At 50.0% G+C, this 14,846-nt stretch overlaps 1 protein-coding gene across 3 annotated transcripts in view; it reads left to right on the top strand.

Annotated features, from left to right (window-relative positions):
- The window catches only part of CABIN1 (calcineurin binding protein 1), a 151,211-nt gene that overhangs the window by 10,516 nt on the left and 125,849 nt on the right, over nt 1-14,846 (top strand). For all 3 annotated transcript variants that reach the window (XM_040619499.1, XM_040619498.1, XM_040619500.1), the window contains exons 2-8: nt 3,103-3,179; nt 3,716-3,808; nt 4,934-5,047; nt 7,699-7,833; nt 8,727-8,907; nt 12,574-12,703; nt 14,114-14,263. In XM_040619499.1, coding sequence (XP_040475433.1) covers nt 3,177-3,179; nt 3,716-3,808; nt 4,934-5,047; nt 7,699-7,833; nt 8,727-8,907; nt 12,574-12,703; nt 14,114-14,263 — 806 coding nt within the window. In that variant the 5' untranslated portion in view covers nt 3,103-3,176. The remainder of the gene's footprint in view (nt 1-3,102; nt 3,180-3,715; nt 3,809-4,933; nt 5,048-7,698; nt 7,834-8,726; nt 8,908-12,573; nt 12,704-14,113; nt 14,264-14,846) is intronic.

Here is a 14,846-nt window from a genome sequence, read left to right as displayed (position 1 = left end):
TATTTATCTGAGAGAAAGTGGGGGGGAGGGCAGAGGGAGAGAGAAACTCAAGCAGACTCTGTGCTGAGTGAGGAGCCTGACGCAGGGCTCGAGCTCACGACCCTGAGATCAGACCTGAGCTGAAACGAAGAGTTGGATGCTTAACCGACTATGCCACCCAGGAGTCCCCTGTGTATGTCTGTTTTGTTTTTTCTTTTTTTGCAGACAAAGCTTTTAAAAAATTTTTTAAATTTAAATTCAATTAATTTTTTAAAAAGATTTTTTATTTATTTTTTAATTTTTTTTTTAAAGATTTTATTTATTTATTCGACAGAGATAGAGACAGTCAGCGAGAGAGGGAACACAAGCAGGGGGAGTGGGAGAGGAAGAAGCAGGCTCATAGCGGAGGAGCCTGATGTGGGGCTCGATCCCAGAACACTGGGATCATGCCCTGAGCCGAAGGCAGATGCTTAACCGCTGTGCCACCCAGGCGCCCCTATTTTTTAATTTAAGAGAGAGAGCGAGCACGAGTGGTGGGGAGGGGCAGAAGGAGAAGCAGACTCCCTACTGAGCAGGGAGCCCGATGCGGGGTTTGATCCCAGGACCCTGAGATCATGACCTGAGCTGAAGGTAGCTGCTTAACTGACTGAGCCACCCAGGCATCCCATAAATTCAGTTAATTAACATATTGTGTATTATATGTTTCAGAGATACAGTTCAGTGATTCATCAGTCTTATATAACACCCAGTGCTCATTACAGCACGTGCCCTCCTTAATGTCTATCACCCAGTTACCCCATCCCCCACCCCTCTCCCCTCCAGCAACCCTCAGTTTGTTTCCTATGATAAAGACACTCTTATGGTTTGTCTCCCTCTCTGATTTCGTCTTGTTTTATTTTTCCCTCCTTTCCCCTATGATCCTCTGTTTTGTTTCCTATATTCCACATATGAGTGAGATCATATGATAATTGTCTTTCTCTGATTGACTTATTTCGCTTAGTATTATACCCTCTAGTTCTATCCACGTCATTGTAAATGGCAAGATTTCAGTTTTTTGATGGCTGAGTAATATTCCAGTGTGTGTGTGTGTGTGTGTGTGTGTGTGTGTGTGTGTATCACATCTTCTTTATTGGTTCCTCTGTCAATGTGTATTTTTAAAATGATAGTCTAGATCCAGAGTTTTAATCGTATAGTTTCTACTTTTCCCTCTCTCTTTTTTTTTCTTATTGTATGGTGGTCACAGTGTCCATCATGGTATAGCTTATGGTGAAGCAGAAGTTTCCAGACTGGGCAGCAACATTCTTTTTTCTTAGATGTAGAACCCAGGAGATAAAATAGCTATTAGCCTAAGGGAGGTTTGAGTCTTCCTTGTCTGTGAAAAGACTGTCCTTCCTTTCTTCTAAGAATGCTTGGAGAACTCAGAGCCCATGGTGGAAGCCTTGCTAGAAATCGTTGCTGCAGTGACGTTGGCAACAGTAGCTGTCAATTCATGTTATCTGGGTGGAGCATGCATTCAGTCTGTATGCCCAGGCTTACTCCCACTGCCTGCTAGGCCCTTCCAGAGCCTTCTGCCAGCCTCTCAGATGGAACTTTCTCTGACTCCTCTTCCTGAGATATCTGGCTTGTTTGGGGGGTGCCACCTCCCTGTCCCGACCCCTCAGGCCAGAATCTTTGATGTTATCCAGAACGCCTCTGCTCCCTCCAGCCTCCCAGGTCCCGAGTCCTATGAGTCTTCCCCCTGGAGTGTGTCCCTTCTGTCTACTGCCCCATCCAGGTTCCTGGCTTAGTTTAATAACGGCATGTAATTCACATACCATATAGTTCACTTATGTGGGGTGTGTAAGGCAGTGGTTTTCAGTGTATTCACAGAGTTGTGGAAGTATCACCACAACCAACTTTAGAACATTTTCATCACCCTAGAAACCTACCTGTTAGTAGTACCTATTAGTTGTCACTCCCCAATTGTCCCTCTCCCACAGCCCACTATCTACTTTCTATAGATTTGCCTATTCTGGACATTGCATATAAATGGAATCAGACAATACGTGGCCTTTTGTGACTGGCTTCTTTCATTTAGCATCAAGGTTCATCCATGTTGTAGCATTTGTCCATACTTTAGTCTATTTTATGACTGAAGAATAATCCATTGTGTCAACATACCACATTTTATTTATCCATTCATTAGTTGACAGACGTTAGGTTGTTTCCACCTTGAAGCTGTTATGAATAATGGTGCTATGAACATTCTTGAACCAGGTTTGGTGTGGACATATGTTTTCATTTCTCTTGAGTAGATACCTAGGAGTGGAATTTCTGGGTCATACGGTAACTCCGTGTTTAACATTTTGAGCAACTACCAGACTTGTTTCCACAGCGGCTGCACACTTTGCCTTCGTGTCAGTAACATATGAAGTTCTAATTTCTCCATATCCTCACCAATCCCGTCTTTCTTTGCAGACTTCATACTGGTCTGCCTACCTCTAATATTTTTTCCCTTATATTTCTAAAATTTTGTTTTCCCGAACACTTCCGTGGCTCCCCTGTTGCCTGCAGGATGACATTCCCAGTTCCCTGGCCCGGCACCCTTCCATCCCCCATTCCCATCTCTGCTCTAAGGCCTGGCCACGGGCTGTGTTGGCACCTGTGTGTGTCCACGTTCCCCATCACACCACACACCCCCTTCCTCTTTGTTTCACCATTCCCTACTGGAGCGCTCTCTCTATTTCCCAGGGCTTACCATGAAGGCTGCCTCCCTCACTGTCCTGGATCCCTTCAAGTGAATTGTTTTCCATTCATAGATGTTGCCTTGGTTTCTCTTCATTTTATTCAGTTATTGAAAAAAATAGCTTTATAGGTCTCTTTCCTCTGCTGAGCAGTAAGCCCTGGGGACAGGAATTGGTCTGACTCTTCAGTGCCTGGTGTCTTGCCTGGCTAGGGCAGAAGCTCTGGCCACAGGACCTGGGTGACAGATCACACATCCGTCCTGAGGCAGTTGCTCACCGGTCTATGTGCTTAGAGCTGGGTAGGCCCTTGGTTTGGGGACTGCTTTTTGGTGGGCCCCTGGAACTGTGATGTTCTGGCTTTTCCTGGGCCCTCTCTCAGTCTCTCCTGTTTCCTGTCTAGGAGATTGTGGCCCAGCACAGCCCCTGCCAGTGATGGGAAGCGGTGCTCAGTGGCAGCACTGAAGCTCTCTGAGTATGGTAAGGACTGGTGCTTGCCTGTTTGCTGGTCAGTGTTCTTTTGTTGCTTCACTCCTGGGGGGAGGGGCCTTTTCCTGGGTGACACTGAGTATGGGGCAGCCTTCTTCCTGGGAGAGCTGTTGGTGCAGTTGAGGGTAAGGATGTTTGGCCTTCTGTTGGAGTGGCTCGCCGGGCCTCAGCACAGTTGCGAGAAAGGTACACAGTTAACATGTTTTGTTAGTGTCTGTTATTCTGATGTCTAGGTCTTCTGTTGTGTCTGGCATTGCTGGGTGTGGGTGTTCCTTTTGCAGTGGATAGTACCCGGGACACACTCCTCAAGCACTCCTCAAGTAGCTTGTTATGGTCCCTCTGGACACGTTCTGGTTTTCGTTTTTGTCCTCAATGATCATTTTTTGTTCATTACATTCTGAGGAGGCCATAGCTGTTCGAGTTACAAGATTATGTGCTGGAGCAGAGTTGTATTCATTGTGGGTTGTTAAAGAGACAAGCGACATCTCAAAAGCAACTTTTTTCTTCCCTCAAATCCCTGTTTTTAGATTCGAATTGCAGCCTTAAATGCCAGCTCTACGATTGAGGATGATCACGAAGGAAGCTTTAAAAGTCACAAAACGCAGACCAAGGAGGCCCAGGTATGTAATCCGTGGTCTTCCTCTGCGGGTAGACCCTGCTTTTCATTTCTGTAGATGGTACCTCATTTTAAATGCATTCACAGGACTTAATGGGATTTTAGCTCTCCATCTCAGGCTACACCTGCTTCGCTCGGGCGTGGTCACACTGAAGAGAAATTCTGTATCCTGTGACCAGTGTTTGGGCCGGTTCAGCCGCTGGGCCCACTTGTCCAGCGGGGACTAACTTTCTGTGCAGCCCATTCTCTGTGCACACTTCCGGAGTTGGCACACCCAGGGGATGGCAGCATGTTAAAGATAGGTGATGCTTTGAGATTTCCTGGTGCATTTGCCCTCACGTGCCAGTGTGAGGAGGCCCTTGAGGGGAGCTGTCTTGAGGGAGTCTCACTGAAGGTTGGTGAGGGGCCAGGTTCAACTTTAGCTCTCTAGATTCTTGGTCTTTCCTCTCTTCCATGAGGCCTCACATCACTTCTACTTCAGCCTGGCTCATTCCTTCCCTCCATCCATCTCTGCACTTGAGTCCTGTCATAGTATAGCAGTGGTTTGCTTCTTGTTTCCATCTTTGTTTTCCCTGGAATAAACATGTGTCTCCCCTTTCACAGGAGAAATGCAGGCAGTCTGGAGCCCTCTCAAAAGTCTACTAGTCAGCTGTCCTTGGTCCTCAAGGGATGTCATTGGGGCTCAGCCTGCCAATGCCCCCTCCATCCTAGAGGAGGTTGTCACCTTCCCTGAGCAATAATCAGGCTAGGGCAGAGTGGCAGGTAGAAAGCAATAGAAACCATCCATATTCTCTAGGAATCTCTGGATTATTCTGGCTGGTATGGCTACTCACCCAGCTTCACCCAGAAAAGGCCAGCTGAGTTTATAACCTTGCCATTGCTCTGCTCCTGTGTTCCTGGGCCAATGTGTTTTTTGCTGTTGCTTAGACTCACTTGAGCCTATGTTGCTCATGTCTTCTCGGGGGACTCTTGCGGGGTTCTTCTCCCAGTGATGAGCTCCTGGGAGATTGGAGTGTTAGGACTATTTCCAGTACAGCTGTCGGTTAACATGGCCTTGACTATAGCCCCCCTTCATACACTTTTGGCTTAAAAAAGACAAACCTTTGTAATCTCTTGTCTTGGTTCACAGGAAGCAGAGGCTTTTGCCTTGTATCACAAGGCCCTGGATCTCCAGAAACATGACCGGTTTGAGGAGTCAGCCAAGGCCTACCATGAGCTCCTGGAGGCGCGCCTGCTGCGAGAGGTGAGGCACCACAGGCCAGGCAGTGGGCTTGCCCTCTGCCCTCTCCTTCTTAGCTGGGCGACCTTGGACATGTTACTTCCTCTCTGCCCCTCAACTTTCCCACCTGTAGAGTGTCAGCCTTGTTGGATTGCTGTGAGGGTTGAGGGAATCCAGTGAAGCATGTAGAGTGGTTCTTCGTGCATAATAGAGCTCTGTGTCAGCTATTTTGTTACATTCTCTTTACAACTACTCTGCCGAGAATGTGGGGACCACTGTCCCCATTTTACAGTTGTGGAAATGGAGGCTTAGTGAGGTGTTGATAGCTCAGAGCCACCCAAATAGTGAAGCATTAGAACCAGGATTGGAACCCACGGTTTTCTGATCCTTAGTGATCCTGTTGGCAACGCATTTTGGCAAATGCCATTTAGGTGATAGCCCATGAGCTCAGGAAGCCTTGTAGGTGCTCCATGGGCTTTTGAAAAACACAGTCAGAGAAAAGGGCTGGGAGAGCAACACAGAGCCATGTTGAGGGCATAGGGTATGGCAGAGAGGGGCAGGCAAGGCAGGACCCGGTGATCCAGCGTGGGGGCCGTGCTGGTGGCAAGTGAGTTAAACCTGAGTTGGGTGGGTCATGGAGATGTTGCCTAGAGTTTGAGAATGAGTCTCAACTTGAAATTGATTTAGGAAGAATTATGTTTCATTAGAGGAAAGGCTTTTGTTGTCAAGTACCCAAACACCAAACACAGAGACATGCAATAAGGAAGCAGACAGACTCCATGCAGTCCTTCAGTTGAGTTGTCTCCTGCACCTCGAGGAAGGCAGACACTTATATCTGAGTCCCCACCCCTGGATGGTTTTTACCACAGATGAGACGGAACGCTGAATTCTCAGTGTTGGTTACAGGAGTCCATCCCTTCCCTCACTCGTGGATGTCAGGATTCTCCAGTGCTGGTTATAGTGTCTTGGAATTAGGGTTGTGGGAATTGTGACGCACCCCTTCCCCGTTAGTAGGAAGTGAGTGAGGGCCCAGAGATGAAAAAGAGCTCACTTTACTGAGCCCCAGCCACCCAGGGGCTGGGTGTGTTTCAGGAGGGCGTCTTCCCTCAGACCGTTGTGGAGCGGGCCTCAGACGTGTGAGCGGGGGTGCTGGTTGGCCTTGTAGTCGTAGGTGTGCCCACCTCTCCATCGCTTTCAGCCTTGAAAGACTGCGGGAGCACTCTCCCCTTGGCTTATAAAAGTAAAACATGTCATCGTAAACAGGTGAAAAGTACAGAAAATGTACAGAAAAGTTTCTTTTCACATTCATCTGCATTGGTATACTTAATATTAAACTAAATTATATAGTTATAGTCTCACAAACACCTGGCATTAACAGGTCCTGGAACGCAGCTGACTCCTAGGAAGTGGATAGCTTCCCTGGGGAGGCTTGTTGGGGTGAGCACTCTGTCTCCCGTGGGTGTCAGCGCGTCTGTCACGGAAGGTGGAGAATGGTGCTGAATCCAGCTGGTTAGGTAGAGGTTAGTTATGAGAGCTTCTGCTCTTGTGTGTGGAAGCACACTGACTAGTCTCCCAGGGAGACTCACACAGCCTCTGTTGAGGGGTTTACACCGGATTTTGAACAGTTCTGTACCTGGGGCGGTGAAGGTACCTGGTGTCCAGCTGTGGTCAGCCTGTTGTTGGGGATCTTTCTGCAGGATAAGCCAGACGGCAGGAGAAGATAATGAATGAGGTTCGATTTGAGCTTTTTAGGCTTCCTTAGGAGTGCTAGGGTAGATTTCCTGGATTAGTCAAGGGGTGCTTCCTGAAGGTTGCATGTCCTCAGGTCTTACCTGTTCTGACCATGAAGAAGAATGTCATGTGAGTGTGACCTGTCTCAGGCCAAGGCTGAGATAAGAAGCTGCACCTGGAAAGAATTTCTTTGTGCCACCGAGTTTTTCTGTTAGAAAATGTTTTACTTTGTCCCGTGGTTAGAGCAGCAGTTTTCCTCATCAGTGGTGTCTTAGAAGTTGTAGGATTTTCTGAGAGTTTTTATAAAAGCTGTAGTGAAATAGCTTTTTGTATAAAACATGTTTATAATCTATGCTCTTTTAGCTCGCACTTTTGATATTTAGGGTAGGATTTACTGCCCTTGTAATACAGAGGTCCTCAGGGCACTAACTTTTTAGTTAAAGTGACTTGTCCACAGTTACGTGATGAGTTACAGAGTTGGGAGCTCAGCCTCCTGATTCCTAATCCGGTGCTCGTCTTGCTGTGGGATGTGTAGGGATGTGTAAGTTGGCTGCCTAGCCACCTCCAGACCCCACCACTGCCCCCAGGTGGCCTCCTCCTGCCCTGTCCTCCCCCTTCAGGCTTGCTGTGGGGCAGCTGCAGGCTCCAGGCTTGACCTCTCAGGCATGGCCGTAGCGATGGGGAGGGTTCCCTCTGTCTCTTTTGGTGCCGAGACTATCTGCAAACTGCCTTGTGGTGATCTAGCTTTCCTTCTCTGTGTGCTCAGAGCTGGAGGGGTCCCCCAAGAACATCTAGTGTAGGGCTTTCATTTTCTGATGGAGGGTAGTACCAGACTGGGCCAAGGGCCTGCAGCAGAGGTCATCCGGGAAGCCAGGTGTCCTGCTGACTGCCTGCTGAGGCTTTAGGGCCTAGGTGTCACTCTTGACCTCTGTTTTTGTTCACAGGCAGTTCCGTCTGGTGATGAGAAAGAAGGGTTGAAGCACCCTGGGCTGATGCTGAAATATTCCACATATAAAAACTTGGCCCAGCTGGCAGCCCAGCGAGAGGACCTGGAGACCGCTATGGAATTCTACTTGGAGGTGTGGTTTTGGCAATGCTTATTAGCCCCTTGGGGTTTTTGAAAGCTCTTGGTGGAGAGGGTGAGGTTGTGGTCTTGTTGGCTAAAAAGAAGAATTTGTAGTGGTGCATCACCACGCTGTGGTCCCTGAGACCCACATCAGCTGATAGCAGTGCGTTCAGAGAGAGCAGGGGCCTGTGTGTGTGTTGGTCCTCTGCCACTCAGGGCACGTGTGGCCGCGTCGAGTTGCTTACTCTTTCCGAGCCTCCAGGTCTACAGCAGTGTAGTGAGCATGGTAAGAAAGAGGGCGGTTGTGGAAATGGAATGAGTTGATACAGAGACCACAGCCTGACCCCGGCACCCTGTACCTGCTCCTAACAGTATTGCCGTGATCTCTGTGTTAGCGTCACTGGCTCTGTGGGCGCCTCTGAGGTGCCAGACACCATGCAACCTCCTTTCCACACATGCGCTAACCGTATGTCATCTTGCAGGGAAGGTGTCTTTATCTTCATTTTAGTGATGAGGGGACTGAGGCTCGGGATCATGCTGCCATTAGTATAGGAGCAGGGGTGTGAACTGAGGTCTGTCTCCAGAGCCCATAATCTTTCTAGAATCCCACAGTTTAAAATTAAATAAAAATTTTTAAGTCCCACAAAAATACCCCACAAATCCAGTTTTCTTTTAATGGTACTTTCACTTCCTTTATCTGTCAGATAGGTAAGGAGTACAGATGTTCAGGGTGACAAATTATGTCACGAAGATGTTCTGAATTTGATAAATTGGTTCATGTAATGTGTTTGCCATTTTTCTGGGCGGCTTGGGTGGCTGGGTTGGTGCTCTGCCCCTCCTGTCACCATGGGCGCCCGCTCAGTGAGAGAGCCGACTGAGCGTATGCGCCCTCTGTGCTGCTTCCAGGCAGTCATGCTGGACTCCACGGATGTCAACCTCTGGTATAAAATTGGACATGTGGCCCTGAGGCTCATCCGGGTCCCCCTGGCTCGCCATGCTTTTGAGGAAGGGCTTCGGTGCAATCCTGACCACTGGCCCTGCTTGGACAACCTCATCACTGTCCTGTACACCCTCAGCGATTACACAAGTAAGTCGGGCTTTGATGACTTTCTCCCATGCGCTCGTGTTTTGTGGACAGAGGAGGGAGGGCAGCTTGGATAAGTTGGAGGCCAGGTTAACACTGAAGGGCTTTCTGCCTGACTGTCAGGAAGGGAGATGGCTTTGCATTCCTGCTTTATTGCGTGTGTCTTTCTCACTCAATTGAGAATTCTCAAGTGCATTGTAGTGATGGGTAGCATGCTCTCTGAGTGGTTTTCCCTTTGCTTATCTCATTTCATCCCTGCATTGTCCCATCCTGCGCCAGAGCCTGTTTCTATAACTCACTGACAGATGGCCTAGCAGTTGCAGCTTGACTCCTGGTGCTGGGGACCTCACTACCTCTTGAGGCGGTCCATTCCTTTGTAGAGCAGCAGGGCTACTGGAAAGGTCTCTGCCTGATGGAGCCCTAGTCTGCCCTCCAGTTGCTTAAGCTCCTTGGCTCTAGCCTCGCTGTCTGCTCTGTAGAGAACACCTCTGTCCCTCGCGTGGGCTGGTCTTGAGGCAGGCACACTGATTAGGTGTTCCAGGAGCCAGCCTCCTCTGGGTGTCCTCCGAGGCCAGAGAGGAAGGAGGCTCTCCAGGAGTGCTCAGAGCAGGTCTGAGCGCATTGGGAGCCCAGGGCTCTGTCCGTTGACTGTGTATGCTGCAGGCTGGCCCAGTGTGTGAAGGTGCTCTGTACCTGGCTGGGCCCAGTTACTCTTTTTAGGACAGACATGCCAACGAGCACTTGCTATCACTTTCAAGGTTTAGGCCTGGAAGACTGACTGGTTTTCCTTCCCTTTTTTAAAGACAAATAGTGTGGAGTGTTTAGAGAGGTGCTAGGCCCTGCTCACCCTTCCCCACATCTGGTTCTCCACAACTACTTTTTAACTGAAGGAGCGTGTGCGTGCACACGCGCATACATACACACACACACACACACACAGACACAGAGTAAAGTGCGCAGTATGTATATGTGAAACATGTCAAGACGCAGAACATTTCCAGAGCCCCAGAAGGCAGGCTGCTTTGGCTTCCATTCCAGTAGTTACCATACCGGAGGCAATCTTGATCTCTCTCCCTTTTGTCGCCAGAGAGGAGCTCTGCTTGTTGTCAAGGCTTCTCTAGGTGGCATCAGGTGGTGGTGTGTAATCCTCTCAGCCTGGCTCCCTGGGCGGTGGTCTTCCTGTCTGTGAGTGTACCCAGGCCATCACTCGGGCCTCTTTACTGCTGTGTTGTCTGTTACCAGCATCTACACAATTTGACCGTTCTGTGCTTGTGGGTCGTTTTCAGGTTGGTTCGTGCCTACCACTGCTGTGAATGTCCTTGTGTGCGTCCTCCGTTGGACACGGCTCTTGTTCTCTTGCTTGCCCCAATTTTCACGCCAACCAGCAGAATGAGATAGTGTTGGTGAGGTACCCTTTGGACTCTCACAGCTCCTTCTTCGAGAGGTGTTTAGGCTTCTCTTGGAAGGTTTTCTGGCAGCTGGGGTGCTACCTGAGGTGGACAGTCTTTTTTTTTTTTTAAAGATTTTCTTTATTTATTTAACAGAGATAGAGACAGCCAGCGAGAGAGGGAACACAAGCAGGGGGAGTGGGAGAGGAAGAAGCAGGCTCATAGCAGAGGAGCCTGATGTGGGGCTCGAACCCAGAACGCTGGGATCACGCCCTGAGCTGAAGGCAGACGCTTAACCGCTGTGCCACCCAGGCGCCCCGAGGTGGACAGTCTTGTGCTCTGCCTTTCTTTCCCCAGCCACAGGGTTTATTTCTTTGTACCCCTCTCTCATGGTAGGAGAAGTTGTACTTGGTAAACTTTAGTCCTTGGGGGAAAACAGGCCTGGGGGGCTGAATGGCTACTCTGTCTGGGAGAGCCCTGCCCTGATAGGCCTGACACGCATTTATTGATTCCTGTACGTGTGTGTGTGTTTAACTATAGACTCCATGCCCAGTGTGGAGCCCAACGCGAGACTTGAACTCGCGACACAGATCAAGACTTGAGCTGAAATCAAGAGTCAGATGCTTCCACCCAGGCGCCCCAGACCTGACACTCATTTAACCCCAAAGTAAAAGCAGCATGTTAACTCCCAGCATGTTATCGACTCCCAGTGGCATTTATCCACTTGCGATGGGTAGGCAGGGGTGCTTGGGGTTGATGCCTGTTGACCACCTCTTGTTCCCTTGGAACTTCCCAGGGCTTCCCATGTGGGAGCGCTGGTGTAGTACAGCTAGTGTGGTGAGCTTTACTGCAGCCAAGACACCTGCTGAGGTGTCACCAAATGCTCAGGGCCTCCCTGGTTTTCGCTCTGGGCGTCTCTGATGGCTACGCTCGTGTCCCGCTGTGGTCCCAGAGAAACCGCGTTCTTGTTTGTGTGGGGCAGGAACCTCTGGGCCATCTGTGCAGCCGTTCAGTCAGCAGCTTGCTAGGCTGTGCTGGGACCACCCAGACGCTCTCTGTTCATAGGTCACACAGCCTTCGTGTGCGGGAGGCAGTGTGGTACCTGTGGAGCTGTGTGACCGGGCTCTGCTCTCTCCTTCCATGACACTCTAGGAGGACACCACTTCCTTCCATCTCTTAGAGCTCCCGTGCCCACATCTCTGCTTCTGCTCTACCTTTCCTTCCTCCTCACCCGTGGCTCCTTCTTTGTCTGGTTATTCTTGACGGCAGTGCTTGCAGTCCATCTACACTCAGACTCTGAACTGAGCAGGGCACGGCAGTGCTTCCAGTGCCCAGTTGGAGCAGAGCTGACACTTAGCTGCACTGTCCTGTTTCCCTGTGTGTTCGCAGATGAGGCCTGGTGGCACCGGGCCTGCCGGGGACTGATTTATGGCAGTCATATCTGTCAGGGGCTAGTCCCACTTACAAATACCAAAGACTTTCCTAGTTCACATCGCAGCTTTGCTTCGGGACTCCTCGCCATCCCGTTTTTTCTCTTGTGTTGCTTTGCCACTCCTGGAGGAGCTGGAGAAGGATGGGCTTTCCAGATTGTTGATTTGAGAAGGCTCGTTGACATGAATGATGTACATGCCTTTAATTGCAGGCAATAACTTTTTTTGGTAAGAACAGTTTAAAAAAAAGAAAAAGAGAAGGAGGAAAATTGGAAAATGCAGATAAGCAAAAGGAGCAGAAACCGGTTTTATGTGTACAAATGGAGTCACACTGTGTGGTCCATTTGGTTTCCTGCCTGTTCCCCATGCCGTCTTGGGGCCTTTCTCTGGCCAGCGAGCACGCCCCTCAACCATCTGTACAGCGGCTGCTCAGCAACCCAGTGTGTGGACTGGGGAGCTTTCCTTAACCAGGCTCTCCTGGTGGTACTGAGTGCTTTCCTGATTTTTTGAAGGCTCTTTTCCACTTAGCCAATAGCTAATCACTGTGGGCCTGTAGGTTTTTGCAGCAATTCTTAGAAGTGGATCGTTGGGCTGAGGGTCTGTATGTAACACCCACGGCTCTCTGGAAAGGTCGTCCTACAGTTTGTCCTTGCCCATCGGCATTTGGCTTTGCCTCATCTGCTGTGGGTACTAGTATTTTTAGTATCTTTCCTGGTTGAATCAGGTAAAGTGGTATCTCATTATTGTTTGCCAACATTTCTTTGATTCCAGAGTAGGGATTTTTTCTTGGTGTTAACTGGCCAGAGGTTGGGGTGCACACTCAGAAATCATATTGTTTCTCTCCTTACTAGCATGTCTGTACTTCATCTGCAAAGCTTTGGAGAAGGACTGCCGGTACAGCAAAGGACTGGTTCTCAAGGAAAAGATCTTTGAAGAACAGCCTTGTCTCCGGAAGGACTCCCTCCGAATGTTCCTTAAATGGTGGGTCCTGCCTCTTCCTGTGCTGGTTCTGCACTCCCCTCTCCCCCAACAGTGTGTGGCTGCTGGAGAGCAGGAGGCATGTATACCTCCTTTCAGGTCCTTACTTCTGGCAGTTGAGCCCCTGCACTTCATCCCCCACTGCACCCCTCACCTGGCTTTGATCTTGCTTTGCCTATTACTCGCCTGTGTGCCTAATCATGGTGGTGCCTCCTTGGCTGTCTGCTGCCTGCCTTTCCCACTGCCCTGCCAGCTCTTGGCATTCACCAGCTCTCTTCTGGGTGCTTGTGGTAGCCTGCTGTTCACCTTGTCTGCCCTCCACCTGCTGTTTCCGTTTCCAGGGCTTTGCTCCCAAGTGCTTCCCAAGTTCAGTCTCCCAGATATGACCTTGACACCCCTGCCTTGCCTCCAGGACAAAGCTCATGCTCAGTGCATCACCCAGGAGGTCCTTTACAGTCTGACCCCCTTAGTTCTCCTTGCCTCCTATTTCTCCCTGCCCTAGGTCCCTGACAGATTCCAGGCCTGGCCCCTGTGCACTGTCCTGTCCCTGTGCCCCTGCTCCCTCATGCCCTCACCTGCAAGGCCAACTTCCCACCTCTCCACCTGTCTTGCCATTGCTCCTTCTTCATGTTCCAGCTCCCAGGTCGCCTCTGGGCAGCTTTCCAAACTCTGGCTGCCTCCCTCCCTCAACCCTCCAAATGAACCGAGTCCTCCATCCTCTGGTCCTTGGTCCCTGCAGCTCAGCTGGTGCGGGGTTAGTGGTTATTTATCTCTGTGTCTATCCCTCATAAAGCTGTATTTCTTGTTCATATCTGTCCTGATGGTACTAACCGTCTTAAGAGAGAGATAAAATGGAAAAGTAAATCCATAAGCAAGTGACTTTGTGGTAGAGCCCTGCTGAGAGGCGTCAGGACAGCGGGGCAGGGCAGGTATTGCCGGGCCGCCTTGGGTGGAGGAGTGTCTGTGGGAGGGCCCTGAGGCCTCAAAACCCCTGCCCTTTCTGTGGTTGGGCTATACCAGGGACTTTAGTGAGCTGAGGTTAGTCAGATGACTTTTGGGCTGAGCAAGATGGGTAAGTTACATTCTTTTACAATTCTCTGTAAATAATTGAGAGCAAGGTTTTCTTTTTCTGAGGCTTTTCTGACATTACTGTGATATTGTTAATACATATGAAAGCCCTTTGCTCAATTTTGAATTGTAGAGGGAACCAAGGGTATTAGTCACTTGTATTGTATGTGGGTATTAAGAATGCTAATTACTGCCCTTAGAGGCCAGACTCAAGGGGTTATTTTATTTGTAGAAGAATTAATACAGATTAAAGGGTATTAACTTAACTGCATCCCTGTCTGTAAAATTTCAGCCTTGGCTCTAGTTTGTAACATTGTAATTTCTCTCTGTCTCACACGCTTTTAGTGACATGTCAATCCACGATGTGTCGGTAAGCGCAGCTGAGACGCAGGCCATTGTAGAGGAGGCCCTGGGGCTGCGGAAGAAGCGACAAGCGCTGACCGTGAGGGAGAAGGAGCCAGACCTGAAGCTGGTGCAGCCCATCCCCTTCTTCACGTAGGTCGCCCGGCTCTCTGGGGGTGCTGGGTCAGCTGCTGGGGCCTGCACAAGAGGGAGAGGCCCTGAGGCCTGCCGCTGGGCTGATGTGAGCGGGGGTCGGGTGCATGCCAGACAGACACCTAGAGGCGCGCACGTGCATTTGGCCGCCAAGAGGCAGGCCAGGCCTCTCCCAAGTACAACCAGTTGAAGTCTCTCTTTGCTCTTGCTGTTCTTGATGCCAGCCACCTGCCACATCCCTGCAAGCCCCCTCTGTCTGCCCTTCCCAGAGGGGAAAAGGAAAGTAACATTTGCCAAGCACTGGACAGGCGGGAACTAGGTTCAGAGCAGTCAGATGGTGAATGGAGAGTCTGGAGTTGATCCCAGATGTGGGCTCCATGACTCTTGAGCCCCTGCTCTCCCTCCAGGGCCACGCGGGGTGCGCTGGAAGATGGGCCTCCGCATAGCCCTTGTGAGTCCCAACAGTGTGTGAGAGGCCCCCCAGGGAAGGGAAAACTGGTATTGGCAGCTTCCCAGAGCTGGGATCACTCAGCCCCTTAGTGTGATTTGGTGTGTGGTTTTTGTTTTTAAAATTCTGACTTCA

Source organism: Ursus maritimus, unplaced genomic scaffold (genome assembly GCF_017311325.1).
Source record: "Ursus maritimus isolate PB19 unplaced genomic scaffold, ASM1731132v1 scaffold_33, whole genome shotgun sequence".
In the NCBI taxonomy this organism is placed as follows: Eukaryota; Metazoa; Chordata; class Mammalia; order Carnivora; family Ursidae; genus Ursus; species Ursus maritimus.
The sequence above is the reverse complement of the archived record's forward strand: the minus strand, read 5'-3'. Positions and strand labels throughout refer to the sequence as shown.